Here is a 27,415-nt window from a genome sequence, read left to right on the forward strand (position 1 = left end):
TTTTGCTTCTCAATTTAATTAAATTTATTCCAGTATATTCTATTTCTCATTGACCTTACAGGAAAAATAATCAAACTTCACACAATGTAAGTGTAACTTGTAGAAAATCCACAGATTAGGTGATGAACATTATACAGAATGTTTTGAAAATATGATGAGAGACTTGACTGCTGCCATACTGGTTAAGGGGATTGGGTGATATGTACAATTAAGCCATGTCATCACTTTTTGTCAAATACTAGATATTTTGCCACCACAGTATTTCCCATGATGCATTTGTTGCAGCTGAATCCACAAATCTCCTTTCTTCCATCACATAACTATGCTGTGTATCGTATCTTCTTTTTAATGGAAAAGACTCTAAGGATATCTCTTCTTTCTGAGTAAAGATGATTGTAGGTAAAATACATACCTAAAGTGGAGAAGAAAGTGGCAACAATAAGTAAGGTTGAGTTAAGCGTATCCATGGGGGGAAAATAATTCCATAAAGTAGTCAGAGTGCTGCCAGAATTCTAAAGATGGGACATTGACAAGAGAGACCCAAAGAACTGACCAGATTGTATCCAGAAAAGGAAGTAAATCAAACTCGTTTATCCTAAGCTTAATATAGGAATTCTTTGGTTTCTTTGAGGTAACTGTCTTCACCACCTCTAACGTTTCACACTTGGTTTTTATTCTGTATGTGTTGTTCTTATGTTTGAAATCTGTTGCATTTTAGAGATAATCTTTATCTTGAGGATTTGTGAAGGTGAGAGCAGGAATAAAATTAAATTATAGAGGTCTTTCTGCCAATTTATTAGAAAATCATCTATTTACATTTTTTCAAGTGTAATATATTAAAATTATCCTACACAGAACATTTAGTTAAACATTTTATAGTACTTCAGTTTAAATTCAGGACTTTGTCTTTGCTAGGCAAGTGTTCTTCCACTTCAGCCATTCTTCTTTACTTTATTTTTCAGATAGAGTATCATTCTTTTCAGGCCATGATCCTTCTACCTCTGCCTCCCACATACCTAGAATTACAGGGTGAACCAGCATATTCAAGCTTGTTGTTTGAGATAAGGTCTTGTTCACTTTTTGCGGGGCTAGCCTTGAACCACAATTCTTGAACCACAATATCCATCTACCAAGCAGTTGGAATTATAACCATGAGTCACTGTGCTTGGCTTAAATTTTTTTATCTTTGCCAACATAGCTTTACTCTTTAATCTTAGGTTTTCTGTGGATGCATTCTTCTTACTTTTTAATTTTTGTTAATATGTATTAATTACACATATTGTAGGATTCAATCCATGTGTACATACAGCATATTGTATGATCTCTCTTACATGTGGAAACTTAAAATGAAAGGTTACCTGAATTTTTTTTTTTTTTTTTTTTGTCAGTCCTGGGGCTTGAACTCGGCTTGGGCACTGTCCCTGCGCTCTTCAGCTCAAGGCCAGCGCTCTATTGCTTGAGCCACAGCGCCACTTCCGGTTTTGTAGTGGTTTTTTTTTTTTTTTTTTTTTAATTGGAGATAAGAGTCTCATGGACTTTCCTTCCCCAGCTGGCTTTGAACCACAATCCTCAGCTCTCAGCCTCCTGAGTAGCTAGGATTACAGGCGTGAGCCACCGGTGCCCAGCTAAGTTACCTGAATTTTACCTTCAAGTAGAATCATAAATCCTAGTGATTTTGTGAAGGATGATAGTTGACGGGAAGGATGGAACAAGGGGGATATGGTCCACCCCTTTATTTCTTTGTCTTGTCTAATTTTTCTGTGTGTAGCTACTGATACTATATCGAATAAGAGTGATGTGAATGGACACTGGTTTCTTCTGAGAAATCTGCTCTTAGTCTGGTGAAGTGGCCCTTAAATATGACTTAGGATTTTCTCTTGGAGTATTTTAAAATTATTTCTTTGTCTTGTATTTTTAACAGTGTGACTTTAATATGTTGTTGTGAAGATTTATCTTTTGGGGGTTCTATAAACCTTGTGTATATAGATGTCTATGCCATTCCTAAAATCAGGGAACAGAGGTGATGCTGTGGCTCAAGTAGTAGAGCACTAGCCTTGAGCACAAACAGACTCAGGAGCAGTGCCCCCATGCCAAGTGCAAGCACCACAACCAGCAAAAGAAAAGAAAAAAAATCATGGATTTTCTGTACTTCTGTTGTGTGTGTGTGTGTGTGTGTGTGTGTGTGTGTGTGTGTGTGTGTGTGTGTGTGTGTGTGTGTGTGTGTGTGTTTTTAAGTTCCTTGCCTTCTGATAGTTCACTGATGAAAATGTTTTAACAATTCTCAAAGATTTTGCATGCGTTCTTTATTCTGTCTTGTCTTATTCTGTCTGAATGGGAAGTTTCAACAGACCCATCTTTAGACTTAGATATTCTTTCTTCTACTTCATCCTGTCTGTTGTTGAGGCTTTCAGATTAAATTTTATTTAAATTATTGAGCTGTTGATATCCACGTTTTCTCTTTGGTTCATTTTCAAAATCTTTTCTTTTTTAGATTTTTATTTTCTGCATTGTCTTTCTAATTTCAGTTATCTATATTCTCTTAGATTTCTGAGATTTTAAAAATCATTCTTTCATTCACCGGAAATTGATGCTAGAGAGTTGTGATCCTTTAAACATGTCATACTACTTTCCTTTTTTCCCTATTTTCTTGGGTTCCTATATTACTTGTGTTATTATATTATTATCTACCTCATGGATATGACTATCTCTTCTACCTTTATGGAATGATCTTCATAGTAAGAAACTTTCTCCTGTAAATGTGTCTTGCCAAAGTTTGCTATGTGACATTAACTTTATTTCCAACTGGATATGTACTATATGTTCTCTTTAGCTTCTTTAGCTCTGATTTATGAGTATGAGCACAATGTATACCTTGTCAGAATTTAAGAGAACCATTGTCTCTGAAGGCCATGTAAGAGTTGGGAGGGACACGTTAGCAATTTAGGCAGGTGTGGTAGGCTACACATTGCATGCCTACAGTGGATGTGTTGGCCTCTGTCAAGTGATGGGGATTTCTTAAGGGTAGGTTGATGGTAGCTGCATCTCTTGAAGGGTTTCCAGCACTGGCTGCAGCAGTAGTCATAAAGAGCCTGAAAGCCAGGCACCAATGGCTCATACCTGTAATCCTAGCTAATCAGGAGACTGAGATCCGAGGATCATGGTTCAAAGCCAGCTGAGGCAGGAAAGTCCATTAGGCTCTTATTTCCAGTTAACCACCAGAAAACCAGAAGTGGTGCTATAGCTCAAGAGGTAGGGTGCTCGCCTTGAGCTGAAGAGCTTAGGGACAGCACCCAGGCCCAGAATTCAAGCCCTACAACTGACAAAAAAAAAAAAAGAGCCTGCAGTACTTTTCCTCCATCCAGATAGTGGTATGGATCCAGGTGCTTCATGGGGAGAGGCAGTACCAGAAACCACAGCATCCCCACTATGGCACTCAAATCTGGTCCTGACAGTAGTGCATGGTCAGATGAAGTGTGGAGCAGAAAGCAGTAGGAACTGCAGGAATTGGGGTGACCCTTTGGTGCTACTGGGAGTGCTGCACCCTATTAGCCTTGTGCATTGAGGATGGAGTAGGCAACAGCCAATGTTGTTCTTTCATTTGTAATGCCCATCAGGGAGCAAGTAGAGGTGAGCAATGGTAGATACAGGCAAAATCCTCCTGTAGTCTTCCTTGACTGTTCACACACCAGGGGTAAGGGCCAAGGTTTTTCTCTTTCTTGACTCCTTCAGCTGATAGGCTTGTTGGAGCTAGTGAGAACAGCATGTGCCTAGCGTCTGGCAGTTTTTCTCTGGGATTTCTTGGAGGCTAGAGTAGCAACTGAAGCCCCCAGAATTGCTGAAAGCTGCCCCTACATGTCTCTTTGGGCAAAGCAGCAGTGGAACCACCTAATTCTTTCCTTACCCTGTTAATGGCAGGCAGCCATGCATAACCCTGTGGGGAGAGATGGTAGAAACAATAGAGTTGATTACTCTTTCCTGGCACTTACATGAATCTTCTTGGAATGAGCCAGCTCCCTCATCCCAGAAGACAAAACCTAACAGGTTTGATTCCGAGTCACCCTACTGCCTTCCCCCACTCTCAATTCTGTTTGGTTTGTGAGGCGGCCCTCTGGTAGGCCAGTGCACTAGAATGTCTGTGAGGTCCCAGAGACAAGAATATGAAGGGGCTTCTGATCACTAGCTCAGTCTGAATTCAGAAAACAGGCCTTCTCTATGTGGCTCCTGACTTTAAGCACTCCAAGGGGTTTACTGAGAGGTGATTGTAACATCCTTTCCAAAGCAAGGTGAGACTTCAGATTACTTGTCCAAATGGGCTTCAAGCCTGTAAAGACTGAATCACTCAGTGGTGAGGATTGTCTGCATGCACACTGACAGAATTAGCTGTGACTATCTTCGACTTTTACCCTATAAATGGAGACTCTTCCTTCCCTCCAGCTATGAAGCCTGGGTGCCAAGTACCTGAATATTTTGTTTCTGGTATTCTATTGTCCTGGGTCTCTGAGCCTTCCAAGGTTTCCGTTTCTCTCTGCTGATTTCCAGTATTCACACACACACATACACACTTAAAAATGCAGCTATACACCTGCCTGGGTTTTCTTGGTAGAGGAGCAACCCACCAAACTATAAATTTTCATTCCACTAGTTTTTGTGACGGGGAGGGAGGAGTACTGGGATTTGAACTGAGGTCCTCATGTGTACTCAGCTTGCTCACTCAGATGGTGCTCTATCACTCGAGCCATTCCAGCCCAACTTCTTACTGGTTATTTTAAAGATAAGAGTCTCACAGACTTTTCTGCCACAGATGGCTTCCAACTGCGATCCTTCAGCTCTCAGCCTCCTGAATAGCTAGCATTATAAGTATCAATCACTAGCATTCAGCTTCATACAGTTTTAATTGATTCTTTAGCCTACTCTATTTGCCTGCTAGGAAGTATTAGCATAAGAGGCCAAACAGGAAACAAAACACAAAAACACAGAAATAGCCATTCCTATTCAATTTGACATTTTTTTTTGTCTGTCCATAGCAGTGTCTAGGGTTAAGATCTCTGTATTTCATACATAATACAGTTATTTTTCTGCTAGTAAAACTGTTCTCATTCTTACTTTAAAATAGTGATATATTTGAGCTTGTAATAGTGGGCAAAAAACATTAGAACTTCCAGGTGCTTTAATGGCACAGTCTAGTCATCGTGTCAGGCTTTCTTTTTTTCTTTCCCAAGGTTTACCAACCTGTCTTATCAAGGTAGATGGCAGTATGAACCCAAAGAATAGGAACAATATAAAAACAAGCCAACCACTCACCTATGAAGAGCATCATGAGATACAGCTTCAGCACATATGGGAAGTAGATGGGTAAGTCAAAGGGCAGCTTGGCAGAGTAAGTGCTGAATGATTCAAAATATGGTAGTGACTGATAGATGGCAAATGCTGTTTAAAGAAAGAAAGTATCATAAGGACTTCTCTCCTTAACTTGTCACAAGGATGTATAGACCTGTCTCCATAATGAAGAATATTTTGAGGTTGACAATGACAGGTTTGTGATGATTGCTGACTCCTTTAGTGAAAGCTGCTTTTTTGACATCGAAATCTACTAAATGACTAAGTTGGTGATGCTTTTCCAGCAGTGTGACTGACTGAATTTTTGTCCTTTGTATACATTATTATGCTGACATGGAAAGACTTTACATTGCTTCTTAAAATGATAACCGAAATACATCTGTCCCCTTTGCCACACACAACCCCCTTCGCCACAAACACTGGTAACAAGCAAAAAATATGGAAAATGCTGCATATGTTCTTCTCTTACAGTTGCATAACACATGTTCATCACATTATACATTCCAAATTCTGCAAAGAAGAAACACCAGTATTGGTCAACATTTTCTCAACCTAACTAGCCTTGGAAACTCTTCCTCTTCCTTAGCTCCAGAAGCACAAAACAAAAATGCTCAGCGACTCCATGAAAAATGCTGAGGGAGAAGTTCATGTCAGACAGAAAGATGCAGGTTCCACAGAACCATATCCCATGGGTAGATTTCTTTGGTGGCATTTCCTCAAAATTATTTTTAGGATAATTTGGGTAAATGATACAGAAGAATGATTACTGTTTTATAATTTATTGTGAGTCTAAAATTATTACAAATCAGTTCTAAAAACTGTTAGAACTTGGCTGGGTATGAGTGCCACTAGGCAAAACCTGACATCTAAGATTAATAAGGGTTGTACCCAAGTCTCTAACATTTTACGAGTTAATTTGTTGATTTTGGTGACTTATATAAACTTTATTTTAGTCATACATTTGTCCAATGGAAAACAGTTATTTAAATGAAATGTTATTATTGGAGTTATCAAAATTAAGTGGAAGCTGGGCACCAATGACTCTATAATTCTATAATGCCTATAATTCTAGCTACTCAGTAGTCTGAAATCTGAGGATCACAGTTTGAAATCATCCCAGGCAGGAAAATCTATGAGACTGTCATCTCCAATGAACAACCAAAAAGCAAGAAATGGAGCTGTGGTTCAAATGATAGTTATATCCTTGACCAAAAAAAAACCTCAGGAACAGCACCCAAACCTTAAATTCAATCCCCAAGACTGCCCCACCACACACACGCGCATTAAGTGGGTTTTCTTAACTCCATATTTTTATGCTCTGAGACACTTTAAGTAATAGAAATAAAAGGTCAAATAAAAACTACTCATATTCTATCACCCAGAATTATTGATGTTTTGTCATGTCATGCAGGCTAGAAAGTCTCTGTATATACTTTACTTTGTAATAACAAGAATGAATTTATGAACTTAATAAATGAAATATAAATATGAAAACCATATAAACCCATACTTTACTAGATAGAAGTTTAGAATAATGAAATAACAAGAACAGAAAGGTCTCCTTTGTACTTTTTCAACATTGTTTTTAGGAAGGGAATATGAATATGAAAACTATATAAACCCATACTTTACTAGATAGAAGTTTAGAATAATGAAATAACAAGAACAGAAAGGTCTCCTTTGTACTTTTTCAACATTGTTTTTAGGAAGGGAATCAGCACTAATTTTACCCATTCCTTTATATAATCTTTATAAAATTTATAAGTACAATTTTAATCAACAAACCATAATGTATGCATTTATGGGACACAATGTGAAGTTTGAATATTTACGTACAATGATGCACAATAATTAAACTAACATTTCTTCACAAAACTTTTTTGGGGGAGGGAGGTGGTACTGGGGTCTGAACCCAGGGCTTAACACGTACAAGGCTAGCTCTCTGGAGCTATACCTTCATCCCTCCTGCCTTGTTTATTGTTAAGATAAAAGTCCCACTTTTGCCTGGACCACCTGGGCCAAAATACTTCTATTTACTCTTTGTGCCATAGTTGGGATGCAAAGTGAGCCACTATGCCTTTTCTGTTCAGATGAGCTTTTTGCCAAGGCCAACCTCAAGCTGTGACTCTCCTGATACATACTTAAGTAGCAAGGATTATAGGCATGAGCACTGGCTCCCAACGCATCTCTTACTTTTTTGTAGTGAGACATTTGAAAGTTACTCTGTTCGCTATTTTGAACTACACCTTATTTACTAGTTAGTATAGCATATGTAATATATTATTATGTAGTATAATAGATCGCAAAAATGTCTTCATCAATAAATTCTAACTGAATTTGTATCATTTGCCAACACATTTTCCTTTATACATTGTCATATTTTCATATGATACAATGGTATAAAATTTATACATGTTTTATTGAGTAAGCAATTTCATTTTTAAAGAATGAACAATTACATGGTGGGGGGCGGGGGGAGGATGGGAAGGGATGGAAAGGGGAAACAAAGGAGGAGGCTACAATGCTTGATAAGAAATGTACTCATGTTGCCCATGTAATTGTGACCTCTCTGTACAGTATTTTCACAATAAAAAAAAATAAAAGAATGAACAATTTCTTTTTTTTCAGAAGGTTATTCTCTAGGTTTCCTAGGTTATCCTGCCCCCAAATTGAATAATTATTTTGAAAACAAAATAAGATTTAAAATTCTCTCTAACACGATTTATTGTAAATTAAGCTTCTTTTACCTGGTTGTTAGTAGATAGAACACATTTGGTTTTATTTTATATGCATCTTTATGTATTTTATGATTATTGGCAATGCTAACATCATTTATATGTTTCCTTATGTATCCCTCAGTTATACTAGCATGCTTTTTATTATTCTGTGACTTACATTTCAAAATATTTAATTATGACTTCTACCAAGTTACCTATGTTCTGCTAAAGCCACTCCAGAAGGAAGCATATATTCTCCATGAATCGTCAAGTCCTTTGAAAGTAATGATTTCAATTACTTAATTTTAAGCCCTAGATTTCTACTTAAGAGGTAATTAACCTACTTCATATCACAGTAAGTAAGGCATCTGGGTTTTATTGAGCATATGTACTGATGTATAAGAGAAAGGAAAGAAGTAAAGAAACATACATACCCTCATAAAGCTTAAAATCTAGTCATGAAAATGGACATAACCAAAAAATCATACATGTGTCTACTTACAGTTGAGATAGGACTTATAAAACAGTAATCCATGATGCTGTTCCAGACAGAATTAATTTTTTTGAGAAGTCAGAGAAAGCTTCCTCCCTCTGAAAGTGACAAATCAGTGCCGATCTAATTTATCATTTGGTAGAGGTAGGAAGCATAGGAGATGGTAAGTGAGAAGGAGATCCTAGCCAGACAGAACCAAGTTTCTATGCATTTTAATAAAAACATAGACTCTAAATATTAAATCCCTGTTTGGTGAGTAAACAGACTCAGATGTGAAGTTACCCAAAATTCATAAATTAATGAAGTCAAGCATCAGAATTCTGATATCCTCATTTCTTATCTAATATTTTGTCTATTGTGCAGAACTGCTTTCCTTTTCAACTTTGCTTTTCAATGCTTTCCTTATTTGCAGCAAGAGGAAATAGACCAGGAAAGATATAGTAAGTGAAAAAAGTAGCCATTTAATCATCAAAAAATATTAACGGCTTATTATAACTAAATGGCTTTTGTCAGTCAGGAATATGACACAGCATTCTTACCTTCAGCAAGAACACACAGAGGGTAAATTGGCATCCACAATGTTTGACTGAGCCATGTCAAGACGGCATAAGATGTTCCTATGACTGATAACATGCTGTAAGTGTACCTGGAAGGAGATAGGACATTTATAAACATTTGCTTTGGATGGCTGAGAAACAGGAAAAGACAAAAACATATTACTATATAAAAGTAAATCTGGAAATACATGAGTTACATGCTTTATTTCACATAATTTAAGCAAGAGAAGAGGTAAAATTGTTGCGCAGAGGAAACCACGTCACTCTGGCTTATCCCATGAGGTGAATCATAGATGATTATACAACTGAACAGAGCAAAATTTTAACTCTGACCTGCTCCCAAAAGATTGTCCTTACAAGTTCCCTTAGTGACTTGTATTTCATTAAGAAGCTAAGCACATTTTATGCAGCAATAGCTAAGTTTCTTTTTGAAAGACAAACCTACTTGTAAACATTTTAGCAATGAATTTCTAGAAATATGACTTCTAAATTCTTTCTTGCCATCCCTTTTTTAGCTGTAGTTGTACCAATTTGTATGATTAATTAGAAGAACTGACTTTGGAAGATGGGATGGGGTTAGTAGGTAGCTTTATGTCGACCAGTACAAAGTGGTAGACAAAGTATCTATGTCTTATTTTAGTAGGACAGAGTCCTTAGGCTGAGCACACATCAGAATCACACAGATAGCTTGTTACAGCACAAATCGCTTTAACTTTGGGAACTCTCACCCCCAGAAGTTTGATTCAGTGAGCTTGATGCTGTGCCGAGAATTTTTATTACTAATACGCTCCAAGTGAGACTGACACCATGGCTGCAAACTGTACTTTGAGAACGCTGTGTATGGACAATATGTTTACATTGTAAAACAAGACAACAACTACTCAAACCTTGAAAAGATGCCTGGAGAAAAGTAAATCTAACAACCTAATTCTACTCCTCAGAGACAGGGGTCAATGCCAGTTCCTTATGTATTCTTCCAAAACTGTTACTATATTGGTGTACCACTGAATATAATATATACTAACTGCATATAATATATGTGGTGCATTAGCTAACTTTTTCATTTTTACTAACTTAAGTAAAAATGATCTTGTTTTTCTCTCTCCTTTTATTAGAAAGATAAAACAGAGTAAGAGCTTTTTCACATATGTTGAAAGATACTTTAGATGAAGTCTAATTTAGCTATGTTTCTTTTAGTGCTTGTGGTTTTGGTATCGTGGCTAAGAATATATTACCTAATCCAAAGCCATAAAAATTTGCAACTATTATTTTCTCAAAAGTTAATGTCCAAATAAATGTTTATCTTTGGACTATTAGTTAAATTATGATCCACACTCATGATTATTATTGCTTTTGTAGGAAGTTTTGAAATTGAGAAGTATGAGTCCTCTAACAGTCTTACCAAGATTGTTCTGACTCTTCTGAGTACCTTGAGTTTTGATGTGAGTTTTCAGTTTCTTCATGGAAGCCAGCTGGGATTCTAATAGGCATTTCACTAAATCTATAGCTCAATTTCAAAGTATTATCACCTTAATAATACTAAGTCCTCAATCAGTGTGGGAAGTCTTTACATTTGTTAGGATCTTTAACTATTTTATAACTTTTGTAATTTCTATTATAAAAGTTATTCACATCTTTGGTTCAAAATATTTCTAAGTATATTGTTCTTGGGGTGTGATAATAAACAATTATTTTCTTAATTTCCTTTTAGATAGTTCTTTGCAAATGTATAGAAATACAACTGATTTTTAAAAGTGATCTTGTATTCTACAACCTCATTAAAGTTGTAGAATATTTATTTTTTTAAGTATAAAATCATTTTGCTTGCTGGTAGAGAGTTTTACTTCTTTTGTCACAATCTGGATGCCTATATGCATTTCCAGTATAATTCTGAGTAGAAATAGAAAGAGTGAACATCTTTGCTTTATTTCTTATCTTAGGAGAAAAGAATCATTTTGATTACTGTCATATTATCAGCTTTTCACAGATGCCTCTGATGGGTTAAGAAAATTCTATTTTCTATTTTTTTTTCAGTAATTCTAGAGAAGGGTTGAGAAGATAATTACACCTCCCATTGTACAGAAGAAAATTAATTTGAAAAACAGGAGCCCAAGAATTTTAATCCTAGGTATAAAAGAAATGAAAATACATATACATACAAAAAGCTTCTGCATGGATGTTCATAACCATAGTCCTATCATCAGGGGTATAAATAACTATCCATCAGCTGAGGAACAAAATGTTACAGCAATACAATAAAATATTATTCAGTCACAAATGAAATACTGAAACATGCTACAACACTGAACAAACCTTGAAAATATATGCCAAGTAAAAGAACCAGTCATAAAAGATCACATATCAGATGATCCCATCTATTTGAAATATTCCAAAATGGTAAAAATCCGTACAGACACCATATGTTTGGCAGCAGGAGTTGGGGGAAGGAGGGAAATGCTGAGTGACTGCTAATGGGTATGCAGTTTCTTTTAAGGGTGACAAAAACAGGTAATGGTTGTTCTCTGAATATATAAAACCTTACAAAATTTATATTTTAAAATGTAAATTATATCAATAAAACTGTTGTATTTTTCTTTTTTTCTTTTTTTCTTTTTGTCAGTCATAGGGCTTGAACTCTGGGCTTAGGCGCTGTCCCTGGGTTCTTCAGCTCAAGGCTAGCACTCCACTACTTGAGCCACAGTGCTACTTCTGATTTTCTGGGTGGTTAACTTGAGATAAGAATCTCATAGACTTTCCTTCCTGGGCTGGCTTTGAACCACAATCCTCAAATCTCAGCCTCCTGAGTAACTAGGATTACAGGTATGGGCCACCAGCACCCAGCTCAAAACTGTAGTATTTTAAACAGGCTGTGATTTGTCTAAATCATTTAGCAAGTAAGTACTTTAGATATATTTCACCCTTTACACCCAAACATAATCCCATGATACTTTGCTTACCATTTTCAAAGCAAATATCATTTGTTCTCTACTGAGTCTTTTGAGTTTATCTGAGACTGAATCAATACCAGAAACATCAGGCAGACCTACATTCTAGTATATTGGAAAGCTTTGGTCCCCAATGAGGCTCCCGTGTCTTGTAAATAGGAAGCCAGGGGCTATAAGAATCCATGAAGTTTGCTCTTTGTCCACAAAACTATTTTTAAAATGAGAAATAACTACTAAGTTACATGTAAAAAAGAATTATAGTCGTTTTAATTTAGCAAAAATTTCATTATAATTCTCTCTAGGGATTAACTCATTATTTAGACATGTTTAACCCAGCCAAGTTATTAAGAATGCAATAAATACAGAATTGACACAACTTTACTTTTAAAAATAGAGGACTTTGGTGACCTATTCACATCCAGATTTTTCTGGTAGGGGAGACAGTGCTTATTTGTGAAAGCCCAAGTAGCAGTAGGGACACTTCTGCAATGCAAGGTGTGAGTAGGAGGCCTGTCCCACACCATTGCTGGTAGAGACCAGACACATGTCACTGCAAAGTACTAGCTATAGCAAGAATTCCCATGGGGGCCACAAAAAGGCTTTTTAATTATTGAACCCACTGAGACTGCATACTAAAATGGATGTGAAGTACACCCCCCAAACTCCTAGACATAAGTCTTATGTTTAAAATATTCTGGAACTCACAGAAACCAACTTTGTAAATCCTGACAATGATACAATAAAAGTCCTGCTTTGCTTATTAAAATAACGTGCAGTCGAGCAATGGTAAGGAATGCCTTTCATTAGCAAGCAGCTGTGAGGGTTATTCCAAGTTGGTATTATGCCAAGCCTTGTGCTGGAAACCTGAAGGCACTGATTTGCTCTTGTAAAACCATGGTAGGTTTTCATTATCTTTGATATGACTATTAAAAAAAAGCACTAAAAATCCATTTCCATATCAAGATAAAATAAATTGAAAAGAGGTTATGTTTTTGAGTTTCATTCAGAGGAACCGAATGTAAGCATCTATTACTGGTTTCATTGCAAAAAGCATTTTGGCCTTGTTTTAAGAGATTATTTTTGCTTTCTTACCTAACCATATCCAACAGATTCCAAAAGATGAATAGAACACACACCACATATTTCTCTTGAATTTCCTCTTGACTCGTGATCACCCCAAAAAGGACAATTATTCTCTCTGTGAGCTAACAAAGAAACAACAAAGTTAAGATAAGCTGTTAGGCCATGTAGGTAATTCTATAATTAAAAAAAAAAAAAAAGGCAGACTTCTTTTTAACCTAGTCTTTTGCTGGAAATAGGTACATTAAATTGTTAACAATAACTATCTCTCAAGGAACTTGGTTATGAGTGAATTTAATTTCCTTTCTGTTTTTTTTGTACTTTACAAATTATATAACAAATAAAATGGTAACATGTTTTATCTAAGTCAGGACATTTCCTTTTTGAAACATACAAGTGTTTCTGTTTCTGTTGGCAAGCTTGTATTTGAGTGTTATTGACGTTAGGTATTTGTGTAACTCAAATGAGAAAAACATGGTGATGATATGTACAGTCACTATAAAATAAATAATAATAAAATCTATAGTAAAATCATGGCTGTCACTCCAGAAAGGTTATCAGTGATGGGTAAAGTAATTAATAATAATAAATAGTAGAGTATATACTAGGAATGGGAACATAGGGAAAAGAAGAAATGTGTGATGCCTGATGAAAGAATGCAGAGAGATTTATGAAGATAAGCAACACTTCACTTGAATCTTGAAATATGGCATGGGAGTTTGGCAAGTAGACTGGATATCAGAAAGAACATCCCTTTTGCCTGAGCCTGAGCAGAGGCAGATGTCTGAAAATGCAGACCCCTTGAAGTGGAATAAGAGCCACTGAGAGGTTGGAGTGGAAGCTACAGAGAAGACTGGAGACTGAAGTTGTAGTATTTGGACTGAAATGTAAAGGGTTTTGAAAGACAGGCCAGGAAATTTCAATTTTGGTCATTATAGCTTCCCCCATCCAAGGGAGTAATATGATCTTCATCCTCATAAGCTAGTGGAAAATGAAAAGATTTTAACACATTCTTGGAATATATACACTATGTTCTAAGTCAATAGCATCTATAAATCATTCATAATTCACATGTTTTTGGCTTAGCTTCAGTTATTAGCATCATAAAGTACAGTTTCATATAGAAAATAGTCTATAATTTTGTGTATTTAATAGGGTATTTTACTTTGTTCTCAATGATAAAAACTTACTTGAAATTGACGGTACACACTAGTGGTAAAGAAAAATATAAAGGAATTTCTATGAAGTTTTCAACAGTGTCTTCATTTTTAAAGCTGATTAAGGAGAAAATGCTGGGATAATCTATGACAAAATCCTAGTCTATGTGTGTTGAAAAATCCAAGATTTGCCAACAGTGGACCACATGACTAGAAATGCACGTGTAAAAGCTATATCAGGCCTGCTCGTGACTACAGAGGTGAGTCAAAAGGGCCCTTGCATGGCTAAGGGGAATTAAGACATGATTCAAACTTTAGTCAATTTTACAGACCCTATCTACAGAGCTGTTTTTCTTTGGTCAGTTCTTGACAGATCTTAATGATATTTACATAAGGAGTTCTACCAAACAAGCCACAGCAGCTCCATTTCAGGCTTTTTGGTGTTGAATTGGAGACAAGAGTCTCATGGACTTTTCTGCCCAGGCTGGCTTTGAACCACCATCTTCCAATCCCAGCCTTTTGAGTGACTAGGATTACAAGCATCAGCCACTGGTACCTGGCTAAGACAGCTCTTAATAAAATGATTTGTAGGGTCCTTTCCAGACAAATAAGGAATTTGGAAACCAGAGAATTCAACTGGTGTGTCCAAACTATTGGTAGACATGTATCCTAATTCTCTTGTTTTCTGGAAAACAGGGAGAACATTTAAAGGATACCTTTTAAATGATGAGGACAGAGGGGGAAAAATCTAATAGAGCATGATGAAACTCACTCTGATGAAAGTCAGTAACTGAGGGTCTGTGGCATGTTGATGATGGAATCCTAGTTGTACAGAAATTATCAATTGCCATGCCCCAAACAGTACACTTTCTCACATATGTATGAAGGTTCCTACCTATCAAATGTCAACCTTATTGATTAGCTATACAAAAGTTATTTAACTGACTTGACCATTCAGTGGCAATTCAACAAGGAAACAGGTATAGATAGATAAAAGTCAATATCTATTGCTTGCTTTCTGCTGATGTCCAAGCATACACCACTTTATTTCTTCTCCATAATTACCCTGAAGAGAAGGTGCTGTTACTACTTAAGTGCCTTTCACAAAAGCATTCATTTTAGTAAGTAAAAGTGACCTACTTCCATGAATAGAATCAACGTTTAAAGCAATGATTCTAAATCCTTTATTCATTAAGACTTTTTCACCTTTGTTACTTTGTGAACTAATCCAAACCTAACATCAAAATGACAGTCTATTCTTTTTTCTTTTTCTTTTTCTTTTTTTTTTTTTTGGTCGGTCTTGGGTCCTGAACTCTGGGCCTGGGCGCTATCCCTTAGCTCTTCAGCTCAAGGCAAGCACTCTACCACTCGAGCCACAGCGCCACTTCCAGTTTTCTGGTGGTTTATTGGAGATAAGAGTCTCACAGACTTTCGTGCCTAGGCTGGCTTTGAACCACCATCCTCAAATCTCAGCTTCTTGAGTAGCTAGGATTACAGATGTGCGCCACCATGCCCAGCTGACAGTCAGTCTATTCTTTAGCAGATCTTCTCTTTAAAAATTAAGACCTTAAAACAAGAGCCTCTCTAAAATTCTAAACACAAAATAAATGTTGATGAAAAGACTTCTAAATTTTATTTTCACAATAATTTTATCGATCATTTAAAGCTTTACATTTGGAAAAGCTAAGCTGTTTGTCATTTTAACAAATTATATAAGAATATGACTATTACTAGTGAATGGTCTTATAATATTTGGTGTAACAGAATAAATAAATATGGTGATGATATGTACAGTCACTATAAAATAAAAATACTTTTATAATAAATGTAGGAATTCTAAACTCAAGAACTGTATACATCAAATGCAAAAATGGGGGAAAATGTCTAAAAATTTTACCTAGAGTGAATTATATGCACAATTTATTCTCAAGAACCTTCAAAATTTGGAGAATATTACAATTCTACACTAATCATTTTTTTTTCTCTCAAAGATACAAGTCTATTTTCAACCCAAATTTTAGCTGAAAATTTTATGTGGTTTTATGGAAAATCAGGAGATTTAGTCTAGGAATGAAAATAAGCACTTGCTCCCCAGTGTAAGGCCGCAAGTTCAGCCTAAAGGACTTCCAGAAATAAAATAATGTAAATTAAAGTGATGCCTAGCTATTTTCTTAAACTGGTATACAACACATTCCTTTGGGAAGTCCTTCATATTTGTTCCTTTAAGAGTTGTTACTGTGAAATCTTTGCAGTGATTTTTAGTTGGCAGGTATCTGTTTCCCCTCATCAGAATAGGAGGTGATACCGATATTGATAAATAGAAAATGGCTCATGAAATTTGGTCTTGGAATTTTGTGGACACAATTATTTAGAGGTAATAATTTTTAGTATTTTGATTTATAGGTTTAAAAATCTTTATATATGTATAAATTAATACATGTGCAGCAGCATTTGTGGTGATACTGCAGGAGGAGGTAGAGTTGAGCCATTTTAATTGTTATAAACAGGATCTTTGCATTGGAAGCACTTCTCAAAAGATGGCATAAACTATACTCCAGATGGAGTATTCTAAGAGTTTCCTACGGAGTGTTTCAATCTGATATGGAACAATATTAGTTTTGGCTTCTTTTCTCTCTCCTTGAACTGAAACATCCTAAATATCTTATATGAATTTTTTTGGGGGGTCCAGTCGTGGGGCCTGAACTCTGGGCCTGTCCCTCTGCTCTTCAGCTCAAGGCTAGTGCTCTACCACTTGAGCCACAGCGCCACTTCCGGCTTTTTTCTTTTTTTGCTTATGTGGTGCTAAGGAATCGAACCCAGGGCCTCAGGCATGCAAAGCAAGCACTCTACCACTGACCCACCTTCCCAGCCCCCTTATATGAATTTTTAAAAAATTTCTTCTGTAGGCTTCTGAACGTATGAAGTCTGAACAAAGCTATTCGAAAATCAATATTTCAGAAACAGTAATATTTCCATTTTCTAGGAATTACCATTTTGTAAGAAAACAAATCGATTAAAATAAATGAGTTTCCCCATTTAACATCTTTTATTAAGGTAATAGAAACAAATGATTTGGGTGAAGAGGGTTAAAGAGATACTTAGTTTTGATTTATGTTATTTTTAAATACATATATTTTAGATGGTTTTTTTAGCTTCCTCATTTAGAAACTTTACAATACCCAGAGATTATTATATTTATTTACATAATGTAATTAGCATGTATTTACCTCCAGGGATAGAAATCTACAATTAACCATTTGTGTAATAATTTTGTCTTACTCCCATAAGTGTAAAAGAACAATTATCTACTTAATATTAAAGGAGTATTGTTCTATGTTTGTTTATTTTTTCCTTTATTGTTTAAGCAGTTGTGCCTAATTTTAAGAATTCATGGTATTTTTCTTGGTGTCAAAGTTGTGAATGTAAAACATTTGATAATGCACACAACAATGCACAAATACCTATTTTTACAACACTAGTGTTTGCTATATGTGATGTTCATTGCATGTAACTAGCTAATCCATTCTTACTGAAAGTTGGAATTATTTATCTTGTTACTGTGGAAGACTAGTCTCAAAAAATAGCTTAGCCATCTCCTCTAGGTAATATCAAAATAACATTGCAATTGTGTAGACATGATTTTGGCCTCCTGAAAGCATCTGGACACTATCCATTTTTCAAGATACAGCTTGCAGTCAGCTGTGATTATGGTGTAAGTAACTCAGCTGCTCTTCTAGCTATATTTCTTCATTTCAAAATGGGGAAACTGAAAAACCAAAATGATTACACAACCTGAAAGTTTTGTTTCATTATTTTAAAGCAGAGGCCTCAGGGTCACCTCAAAGTCAAGGAATTCTAATTGTCCACAGAATTCAAAGGAAGGAGACAGAAAATGAAACTTTAGACAGGATATATTTTGAAAGATTTTGCAACACCATTTCTATTTAGAGAACCATAAATGATAATAAATGAATAAAAGCAATGTAAGAAAGATAAAAAACCTGAAGTAAAGGAGATTAATGAGGAAGCAAAAAAATACATCAAAAACTAATAACATATCAGCCCTAAATTAGCATGGAAATTGTCCTCTCTAATGTCATGATCTCTCACTTGGTATCCCTATGAAAGACTGAAGATTTAAAAATTATCTGTGCTCCACTAACTGTAGTAGTCTTTGAATAAAAATTGTCAATATATATTCACATTATTTTTTTCAAATCAGGATGGGTTATTTAACTTCAAGCACATTTCCATAAGTCATTAGAAATTTAAGCAAATACTCTATCCTGAATCTCCAAGTACTGAGGTGTGTGTTACATAATGATTTCTATTATTAAGCAAACCAAGGTAATTTTGTAAACCATAAAATATGTCTATACTTTCTAAGGATATTCCAAGTACTCATTAGTTTTCTTCCAAACTTAAGACTATTCTTACTGGGTGCATTTTAACAATATGTACGATTAAACTAGCAATAACTAAACTGCAATGATTAACACCACTTTTAAACTAGCAATAACTAAACTGCAATGATTAACACCACTTTTAATTCTGAAAATTCCCTCATCATGAAACTAGTATTAACTAATTTATACCTCCCTCAAAAAAGTCCTTAAAATATACCAGAAAATTTTGGATGGTTATCATACTCCAAGTGAAATAATTCCATTTGATAGAATATAACTTTCTTTTAACCTGGCTTGTTAATTCTGTTTTCTGAGATTAGCATTGTTGGATGGTGATATTATATATGTAAAGTTAATTAAATAGGCAGGAAGAGAAGTTTATTTCAGCTGCTGTCCATGCATGGTGGGGACGATGGCGGAAGGGGCAGCCAATGTCCCGCCTGGGTTTAAGTAGGGCAGGGGCGGAGAGAAGATGCAGCCAGATGTGGGAAAGGTGTGGCCACACTTGATGCTGATGTGGCGTCAGAGCCTGGGATCCTCCCAAAGTCCTATGGGAGGCTTGGGGTGGGGGTGGGGGGTCCAGGATATGACCTCACAGCAAGGGAGGTAACTGCCTCCAGGTGTGGCGGTTACCTAGGTAACGGAGGTCACTGGGGGAAACTTAACCAAGAGGAAGAGGGGAGGCTATCTGCATAGCGCCTGCACTTCCAGAGTGGACCTTACAATATGCATTTTGGTTGTTTCAAAGTACAATCATCCTTTTAAGTCAGAAATACTAATAAATCTCATTCTCAAATTATATGCTGCTTCTAGGAAAGCCCTATAACTCCTTTTATTCTGTTTTTTTTTTAAAAGGAAAATTCCACCTGGGCCTTAGCTAAATAACTACTACAATATTACTATATTATACTTTATTGACCTGATCTTTAGTTTACACTTGATATTTCAATATCTTCATCCTAATAGAAGGTCCCCAATCACACAGTTGAGATTTCAACATGGAAACTTCAGTTCCTACAAAGGAAATAGACATAAAAACCTCTACAGACTATTCTACCAAATAGCTGTAAAATATACATTCTTCTCGGTAGCCCATACAAAATAGATATTTGGATATAAAGCAAGCTTTAACAAATATTAATATATAGAATAATACGTATGTTACCAGCCAACAAATAAAACTAGAAAAAAATCACAGCTAATATTCAGAAAACATGAATATAGGAAAATGCTTGATAAGTTTCCAAAGAAATAAGGCAGAGAGTAAAAACATTTCTAGAATCAAATGAAAATGAAAACATAATGTACCAGAAGTTTTGAAGTGTAGCAAAGGCAGTAATATAAGCATGGTTATATTTATGAACACATATTAATCACAGAGATCCAAATCAATAAGCCAAAGATATACCTTGAGCTCTTATTAGAACAAGCCAAAGCCTAACTTCATATGCAAAAAAATAGTAAAGTTCAGAGACTAACTCAATGGAACAGAGACTATAAAAAAAAAACAAAGAATCTAACTTGGTTCTTTAAAAAACAAACAAGATTGATAAATATTTAGCCACACTAAGCAAAAGAAGGAGGGAAAAGTTAATTAGAGGTAGAAAGGAGGATTTTAGAACAAATACCAATGAAATTCTGAATATCATTTGCCACTACTTTGAAAACTTACATTTGAAAAAACTGAAAAGTCTAGATGAATAAATTTCTAGACACATATGACTGACCTAAATTGACTTGAGAGGATATAAACTACTTACAATTATAAAGAGGTATGAGACTGCAGCAATAACAATGAGTTTCCCTACAAACAGAAGTCTATTAATTCATAGCTTTTCTGTCAAAATCTACAAGATCTCTAAAAGAAGACATAAGATCAACACTCTCAAACCAGTCTACATAAATAGAAAAGGAAGGAATTCTACCAAACGTACTGTATAAACCAAATAAGGACACTACAATGAGAGAAAATTATACACCAATTCTCTTGATGAACATCATTGCAAAAAATTCTCAAATTAATACAACAACATATAAACAAGATCACACACCATGATTTAATTGGTTTCATTCTAGGGATAAAATGATGGTTCCACATTCACAACTATAAACAGAAGAAAAAAAGAATAAAAATCAAATGATCTTCTCAGTAGAGGCAAAATAAAATCCTTGGACAAAATATAACATACCTTTATAATAAAGCCTCTGAAGAAAATGGGAATGAAAGAAATATCTTTCAGTATAATAAAGGTGATACATGACAAAATGTGTGTGTGTACATATATAACATGATTACAAAAATGCTCTGGAGGAGAAATCAGAGGATGAAAAGAGCTGGAAAGGAGAAAGTAACACAGTGAAACCTTTGAAAAACTGTTCAAAAGATGGGGGAAAGAGCCAGTGATTTAAAAATTAACACAGGTGAAATTGAATGAAGTACATTGTAAACAAGTTGGTAATAGCACAATGAAAACATTTTGTACAATTATTTTTAGTGGAAATAATATCCCATAACTATTTTTAGTATTTATAATGCTGAAGTTTTACTGGGTTCCTTAGGATTTACTGATCTTTGCATATTTTAAACTTTCTTGATTTTTCTTCTGCTGGTCCTGGATCTTGAACTCAGGGCCTGGACTTTGTCCCCGAGGTTAGTGCTCTACCACTTGAGCCACAGCACCACTTCCAGTTTTTTTCTGAGTAGTTTATCAGAGATAAGAGTCCTAGGGCTGGGAAGGTGGCTCAGTGGTAGAGTGCTTGCCTTGCATGCCTGAGGCCCTGAGTTCGATTCCTCAGCACCACATAAGCAAAAAGAAAAAAGCCGGAAGTGGCGCTGTGGCTCAAGTGGTAGATTGCTAGCCTTGAGCTGAAGAGCTGAGGGACAGCACCCAGGCCCAGAGTTCAGGCCCCACGACCGGACTCCCCCCCCCAAAAAAAAGTCTTACAGACTTTCCTACTGGGGTGGCTTTGAACTGTGATCCTCAGATCTCATCCTCCTGAGTAGCTACGATTATACATGTGGTGCCACCGGTGCCCAGATCCTTTCCTGGTATTTTAAGCAAATTTTATTAGAAGTATCTATGCTAATACTCATTAGACAAAAATGTCTGTTGTATGTTTACATTCTATGTTTGATGTAAGTGCTCAAAATATGATAATTTAATAATTTTATAATGCAAATTTGTCAAATTTATCTACTTTTTTATTTATTTTAGAGATAGCTAAAGTTTTGATCATGAGATATTTATTCCTAATCCTAGAGATTTTAAACACGGGTTCAGGTAATTCTCTAATCCTTTTTTTTCCCCTTAAGAAGAGTGCCATTTAAAACTTTTTCTTGCCTTAAGAAACTATGTTCTCTATTGAGTCTCTACAACTCTCATTCTTCTTGCAATGTGCCTTTTAAAAAAGAATGCTGTCTCCAAACACTGGTGGCTGATGCCTATAAATCCCAGCTATTCAGGAGGCTGAAATCTGAAAATCATGGTTTGAAGTCAGCCCAGGCAGAAAAGTCCATTAGAGTCTAATATCCAACTAACCACCAAAAAGGCAGAAGTGAAGCTATGACTCAAAAGGTAGCAGTCCAGTCTTAAGCAAAATAGCTGAGGGACAGTACCCAGGCCCCAAGTTCAAGTTCCAGGACTGGAGCATATGCACGCAAATGCACACCCACCCACACATCCACACCCCCCCCACACACACACACATGCGTATGTGCACGTGCAAACACTGGCATGGTAGAGGCAACAAATAACAAATAACAGCAGTGCTGAATAACATCAGTGGGTACATGTACTATATTCCTACTGAATCCAAGAATTCATCCCACCCATGTCCTCAGCTACTCCATAGGGCATATGGTATTTCCATATTGCATTAGATAACCAGTTTCTGAATGATTAGTCACCTTGCTTCAACTCATACAGAAAGTATAGGTAAAACTGGAAATTGAGTCTGGTTATGTGACCCCAATTTTATGCTTAGATACTATACTAGATAACTATAAATGATCTCTCCCTTTTATTTTAATTCAGCCAAAGAGGTAGAATGGACAAGAAATGGCTGAGGTGTATTCTATGCTCTAGATGAAGAAAAAAGCAACTTTGGGGGATTCATTTTTTTTTAATCATCTACCCTTTGCCAAATATGGTATGATGTATGGTCTGTCCTTTTTCTAGCAATTGCCCTCTGGTTATGGAGGTCTATATTCCACAGAGGTCAGTACAAGAGCCAAGAATCAAACTCTAGTCTGAATGGTTTCAATCTTATGTCTTTCTAGAGTCTTATAATCCCTGATGACATATTGAAGGTAGCAAGTGGAATGAAATCTCCTTCTGCAATAGGGTAAATGCAGTGCATAGATCATCAAATACCACTGCCTCAGATATTTCTAGTTGGCGCTTCTTATTGCAATGTCATAGAATCAAGTAATCCTTCCATGGAATGTATTTTAATTCCATGAAATCAAGAAAATCTGTAAGACATATAATTATAATATTATAGCATAATGATAATTTGACCAAAACCTACCTGCAGAAACCTTGGGAGAAGATGGTCTGATTCAATGCCAACATATATGTGCAGCAACTCCAAGACAGAAATGGATTGGCAAATTCTCATGACAAGTCCAATAGCGTAAAAAGTGTCAACCATTGAATCTATGAACATAGATGTAAAAAGTGAAAACTAGATCACATCACAAATCTAGGCAACTACTAAATTATTAAGAATGCAACAGAATGTACAAAAGCATTTTCTACTGTAGTACAATTTAATTGGTTTTCTTCCAAAAGGAAGTAAAAATTTACATAGGTTTTGCAGCCTAAATGTATTTAAGTATGTATTCCCAATATATAGTATTATAATGCATTTCTCATATTAAAGCAATCAGGCAGAATGTAAACCATTTGAAGTGGAAATAAGTCAGAGGTGAGATTGAAGAAGCCACTCTGCACAACTTTTCCATTGACAAGAAAATGACAAAGAAGAGGAAAAAATATGATTTCATAGAAGTGTTATGGAAATGGCATTACTAATAGCATGATACCCAGTACTAAGAGTACCTACTCCTTGGTTCTTATGCATATGTGGCTAGTGCTCTTTGGATTTGTGTTAAACACTAAACTTGGGCCTTTCAGCAGGACTTTTGGAATTTGTTGTACAAAACATGCAACTGAAATACTGCCCTTAGAAGTACACTAAAATCCTAGGGAAAAAAAATACTCTTCTAAGACGGTAAGTTTGTTACTTTCATGTTGAAATAAAATTCTACCATATTTAGAAACTTCTAGGAATGGTTTTGCTGTCTTCACAGCCTTGCTATCGTCCTATGACAATAAATGGTCAAGCACAAGGCTTCCTTCTCAGCAGTTCTGTAAGACTGATACTGTTTTCATTGTGCGCTTCTCAGGGCTGATTCCTGACAAGAGACAGAGTACATGCTCTCCATCTATGCCCTGCATCTGCTATTGCAGAGCACCATCAGTTACACAGCACTGACAGAGCACAAGTGTCACAGCTCAGGGGTGTAGATTGCTACTGAACTACCTACTAAGTCGTGTACTGACTTATAAACATGCTGAATCTTACTTAGAGATGCTCCATTTCCCTTTTCCATATGATTCCATTGTTTTGCTTCAATAAGTAGCAACTGTCATTTTAGCAACAGGAAAATAATTAAGAAATAAACACAGGGCTGACTAAAGCAAATCCCCTCCCCCCCAGAAAGGAAAGGCAACCTCAGACAGTTCTTGACTTGGGATGCATTGTAAATGATTCCCAACATGCCCACCCTGCCTCAGCTAATTTCCAAAGCCTAGAAATAGTGACTTTCATTTCCCCCTAAACCTGCAAAGAACTTTTCCTGTTGCCTCTGTTTTCCTCTGTTAGAAATTTCTCAAGCTCATAGTTGAAATTCAAGCCTTAGGTTATATCTTTGAGGTTACTAACAAATGCAAGAGCGTCTCTGTAAATTTGGAGCAAGAAAGACAAGTCTAAAATAATTTCTGACACCTCCAAAGCAGATTAATTTCCTTATGACACAGAAGTTTGAACTGATGAGAATAGCGTGGTGGTTTTTTTTCTAGGTTTGTTTTTAGCTGAAAACAGCAGTTGCTCAAATTGTTGAGTCACCCAACAGTTGTAAACTGTGATGACACTTACTCATGTGGGGGTAGAACAAGAAGAGAATGTTGTTTTGACAGTCATTTAGTGATTCATGCTTTAAAATTTGAAACAGCATTTTTACTTTACAGGAAAGCTAATGACCGAAGCCATCCATGCCAACTTCACCTACGTAAAGTGGCCAACTTCACGTACGTAATTAATCATCTACAAAGTGTATCATGTATACATTGCTTTGTAAGGGCATCTAACAGAATCTGGGGGCTTGTAAAGTTTGTCACTCACTTACTAGTAGGCTGCAGTTACCCTAAATGTGGAGAATAAAACCCCCTGGAACCCTGGGAGAGGGTTCTGCGCGCACACGTGCGCGCGCACACACACACACAAACATACACACACACACCACAATGTAATGCAGGAAATTACAGATACCCTCAAAATGCAGCATGTTTGCTAGGGGTTTGTGCAGAACCAAAAAGGGATAGGGAAATGGCACAACCTCATAGACACATTTATGTTTTCAGAACAAACTGTTTGCTCAGGGAAAAGCCCCGTCTTCCCCCCTTATCTTACCTTCTCCCCCATCCATAAAAGTGTTGGCTTTGCAATAAAAAAGAACTCTGGCAGCTAAGAAGCATTGTGACTATTCAGGAAACTTTATAAAAACTTAAAATTAATAGAAGCAAGCCTAGAGGAAATCAAGGATTTAAAACTGAAAATCAAAGCTTATTTTGGAGTTTTACCTTTTCCAAATGAAAAGAATCTGACTGTCATATTTGTCAATATCCATGAGTGCCCACAGAACTGGATTAAGTAATAGATGAAGAGATAGGCACTCTTCCTATACCTGGAAATACAAAAAAAATGCCATTAAATACTCCTTTCATAATTATCCTTTCAATGTTGTCCATATGTCCTTCATTGTACTGGCCGACATGAGCAAGCAAAAGTAAATGATTCTGTATCATCTTTTATTTGGTTTTCCCCAAAACAGATTTTGAAGCAACAGGTAGCACACACTACCTGCTAAAGTGAATATGCTGTTTGCATAAAATCAAATATAGTTCTTTCTTTAATATCCATTTTCATCTTTAATAAAACTCTAAGCCAGGTGCCAGCACTTCACACTTTTAATTCTAGCTACTCAACAGGCTGAGATCTGAAAATCGTGGTTCAAAGTCAGGCAGGGCAGCAAAGTGTGGACAACTCTTATCTTCAATTAACCACCAAAAAAAAAAAAGATGGAAGTAGAGCTGTGTACCAGGTGGTAGAGCACTAGCGCTGACAATAAAAGCTCAGAAACAGTGCCCAGGCCAATACCCATAGGGAAGGAGTGGAGGGGGAGGGGGGCATGGGGAGGGCGGGGAACCTTGCTCATCTAACTGAAAAGATAGTTTTGATTATTTTGTAGGGGAAACAGGGGTACAAAGGGATTGGTGTACTTAATATGTGTTCCAGTAACTCAGCCTGCTGCGTGTAAAGGCTGAGAAAGAAGTGGTTGATACTTATGAGAGTGAAGGCATGACAGCCATGATCCCAAATAGTGCATAACGCAGTGCGTGGCCACACCTGGCATTCTGTGATGGGGTTATTCTCTCTCACATTTTGCAAGGGAAGCCCAGTGCCTGTCCTTAGATGCACATAGAAAGCAGTCGAGTGCCCAGCTCCCCGCCCCCTCTAAAACGGGAAGTCAAGCTGGGTGTTAAAGATGGGTTGCGCAGTGAGTATGCTTGGGGAGATGACGAAGACAAGAGTGACAGCTGCGGTGTTTTGGAGAAATTCAGAAAAAGCGTTGTGTAAAGTGCTCCCCGGAGCTTCCACAGGATGGCAGGTTGGCCCTGTGGGTGTAAAGAATCTTCTCCTCCCAGTGGGTGAGGTGACACGGGGTGGGGGAGCTCTGCTGTGGAGCAGACGCCACCGGGGTGGGTAGGCAGAAGGCTTCTTAGGGTCACCCAACAGATTCCATGAACTGCTCGCGGGTTCAGCGAGAGGAGATAGTCCCTCCACGTCGTGGGACTCTCCAGGCTCGGCGGCGCACACCGGCGTGCGCAGGCGCTCGCGTGCGCACAGTGCTGGGGCGGCGCGGAGCGCTCGGGTCCCCGCGCGAGCCCCTCGCGCCCGGGCAGGAGGGGCTGGCAGAGCGCGCGCACGCGGGGAAGAAGTGGCCAACCAGCCGCCGGCACTTCCCACTTCCTCATCCCCAAAATAGTTGGGGTGGGGGCGGGGGAACGGCCGGAGGGGCGAACAGGAGGAACTTTCTTCCTCGGGTTACAGACAAAAGCAGAGCACTGCGCACCTGTTAGCAGCTCTAGGGCGTGCCGAGCGCAGGGCTGGACGGCGCGCCCTCCCCCCCCGCCCCCGGGGTGCCTGCTTGTTATTTGGGGATCCCGAACGCCCCCCTCACCCCCGAAGGTCAGCTCGCGTCCCCTTCCGCTCGGGCCTCAGAGGAACGAGCGCCCTACCTGGGCTGCAGCCAGGCGGGCAGCACCGAGGGTCCCATGGGCCGCGGGGACCTCCGGCGCGTCCGGGCCGCCGCGGGGCTGGGCAGGTGGGCGGGGCGGCTCTGGGGCCCAGGGCGGAAGGGCGGGGCCTTTCCCCGC

At 37.3% G+C, this 27,415-nt stretch overlaps 1 protein-coding gene across 1 annotated transcript; it reads right to left on the reverse strand.

The window, feature by feature from the left end:
* On the reverse strand, nucleotides 1-27,362 carry Hacd4 (3-hydroxyacyl-CoA dehydratase 4). The gene is made up of 7 exons (XM_070007996.1): nucleotides 27,278-27,362; nucleotides 25,559-25,662; nucleotides 23,223-23,350; nucleotides 13,142-13,254; nucleotides 9,087-9,193; nucleotides 5,302-5,427; nucleotides 1-412 (listed from the first exon to the last, which is right to left on the reverse strand). Exons 1-7 carry the CDS (start codon nucleotides 27,313-27,315, stop codon nucleotides 321-323), a joined length of 708 nt encoding a protein of 235 aa, XP_069864097.1. The 5' UTR covers nucleotides 27,316-27,362; the 3' UTR covers nucleotides 1-320.
* Between the last annotated feature and the right edge of the window lie 53 nt (nucleotides 27,363-27,415).

The sequence above is a fragment of the Dipodomys merriami genome, unplaced genomic scaffold, assembly GCF_024711535.1.
Source record: "Dipodomys merriami isolate MVZ:Mamm:240054 unplaced genomic scaffold, mDipMer1.0.p SCAF_11, whole genome shotgun sequence".
NCBI classification, from domain to species: Eukaryota; Metazoa; Chordata; class Mammalia; order Rodentia; family Heteromyidae; genus Dipodomys; species Dipodomys merriami.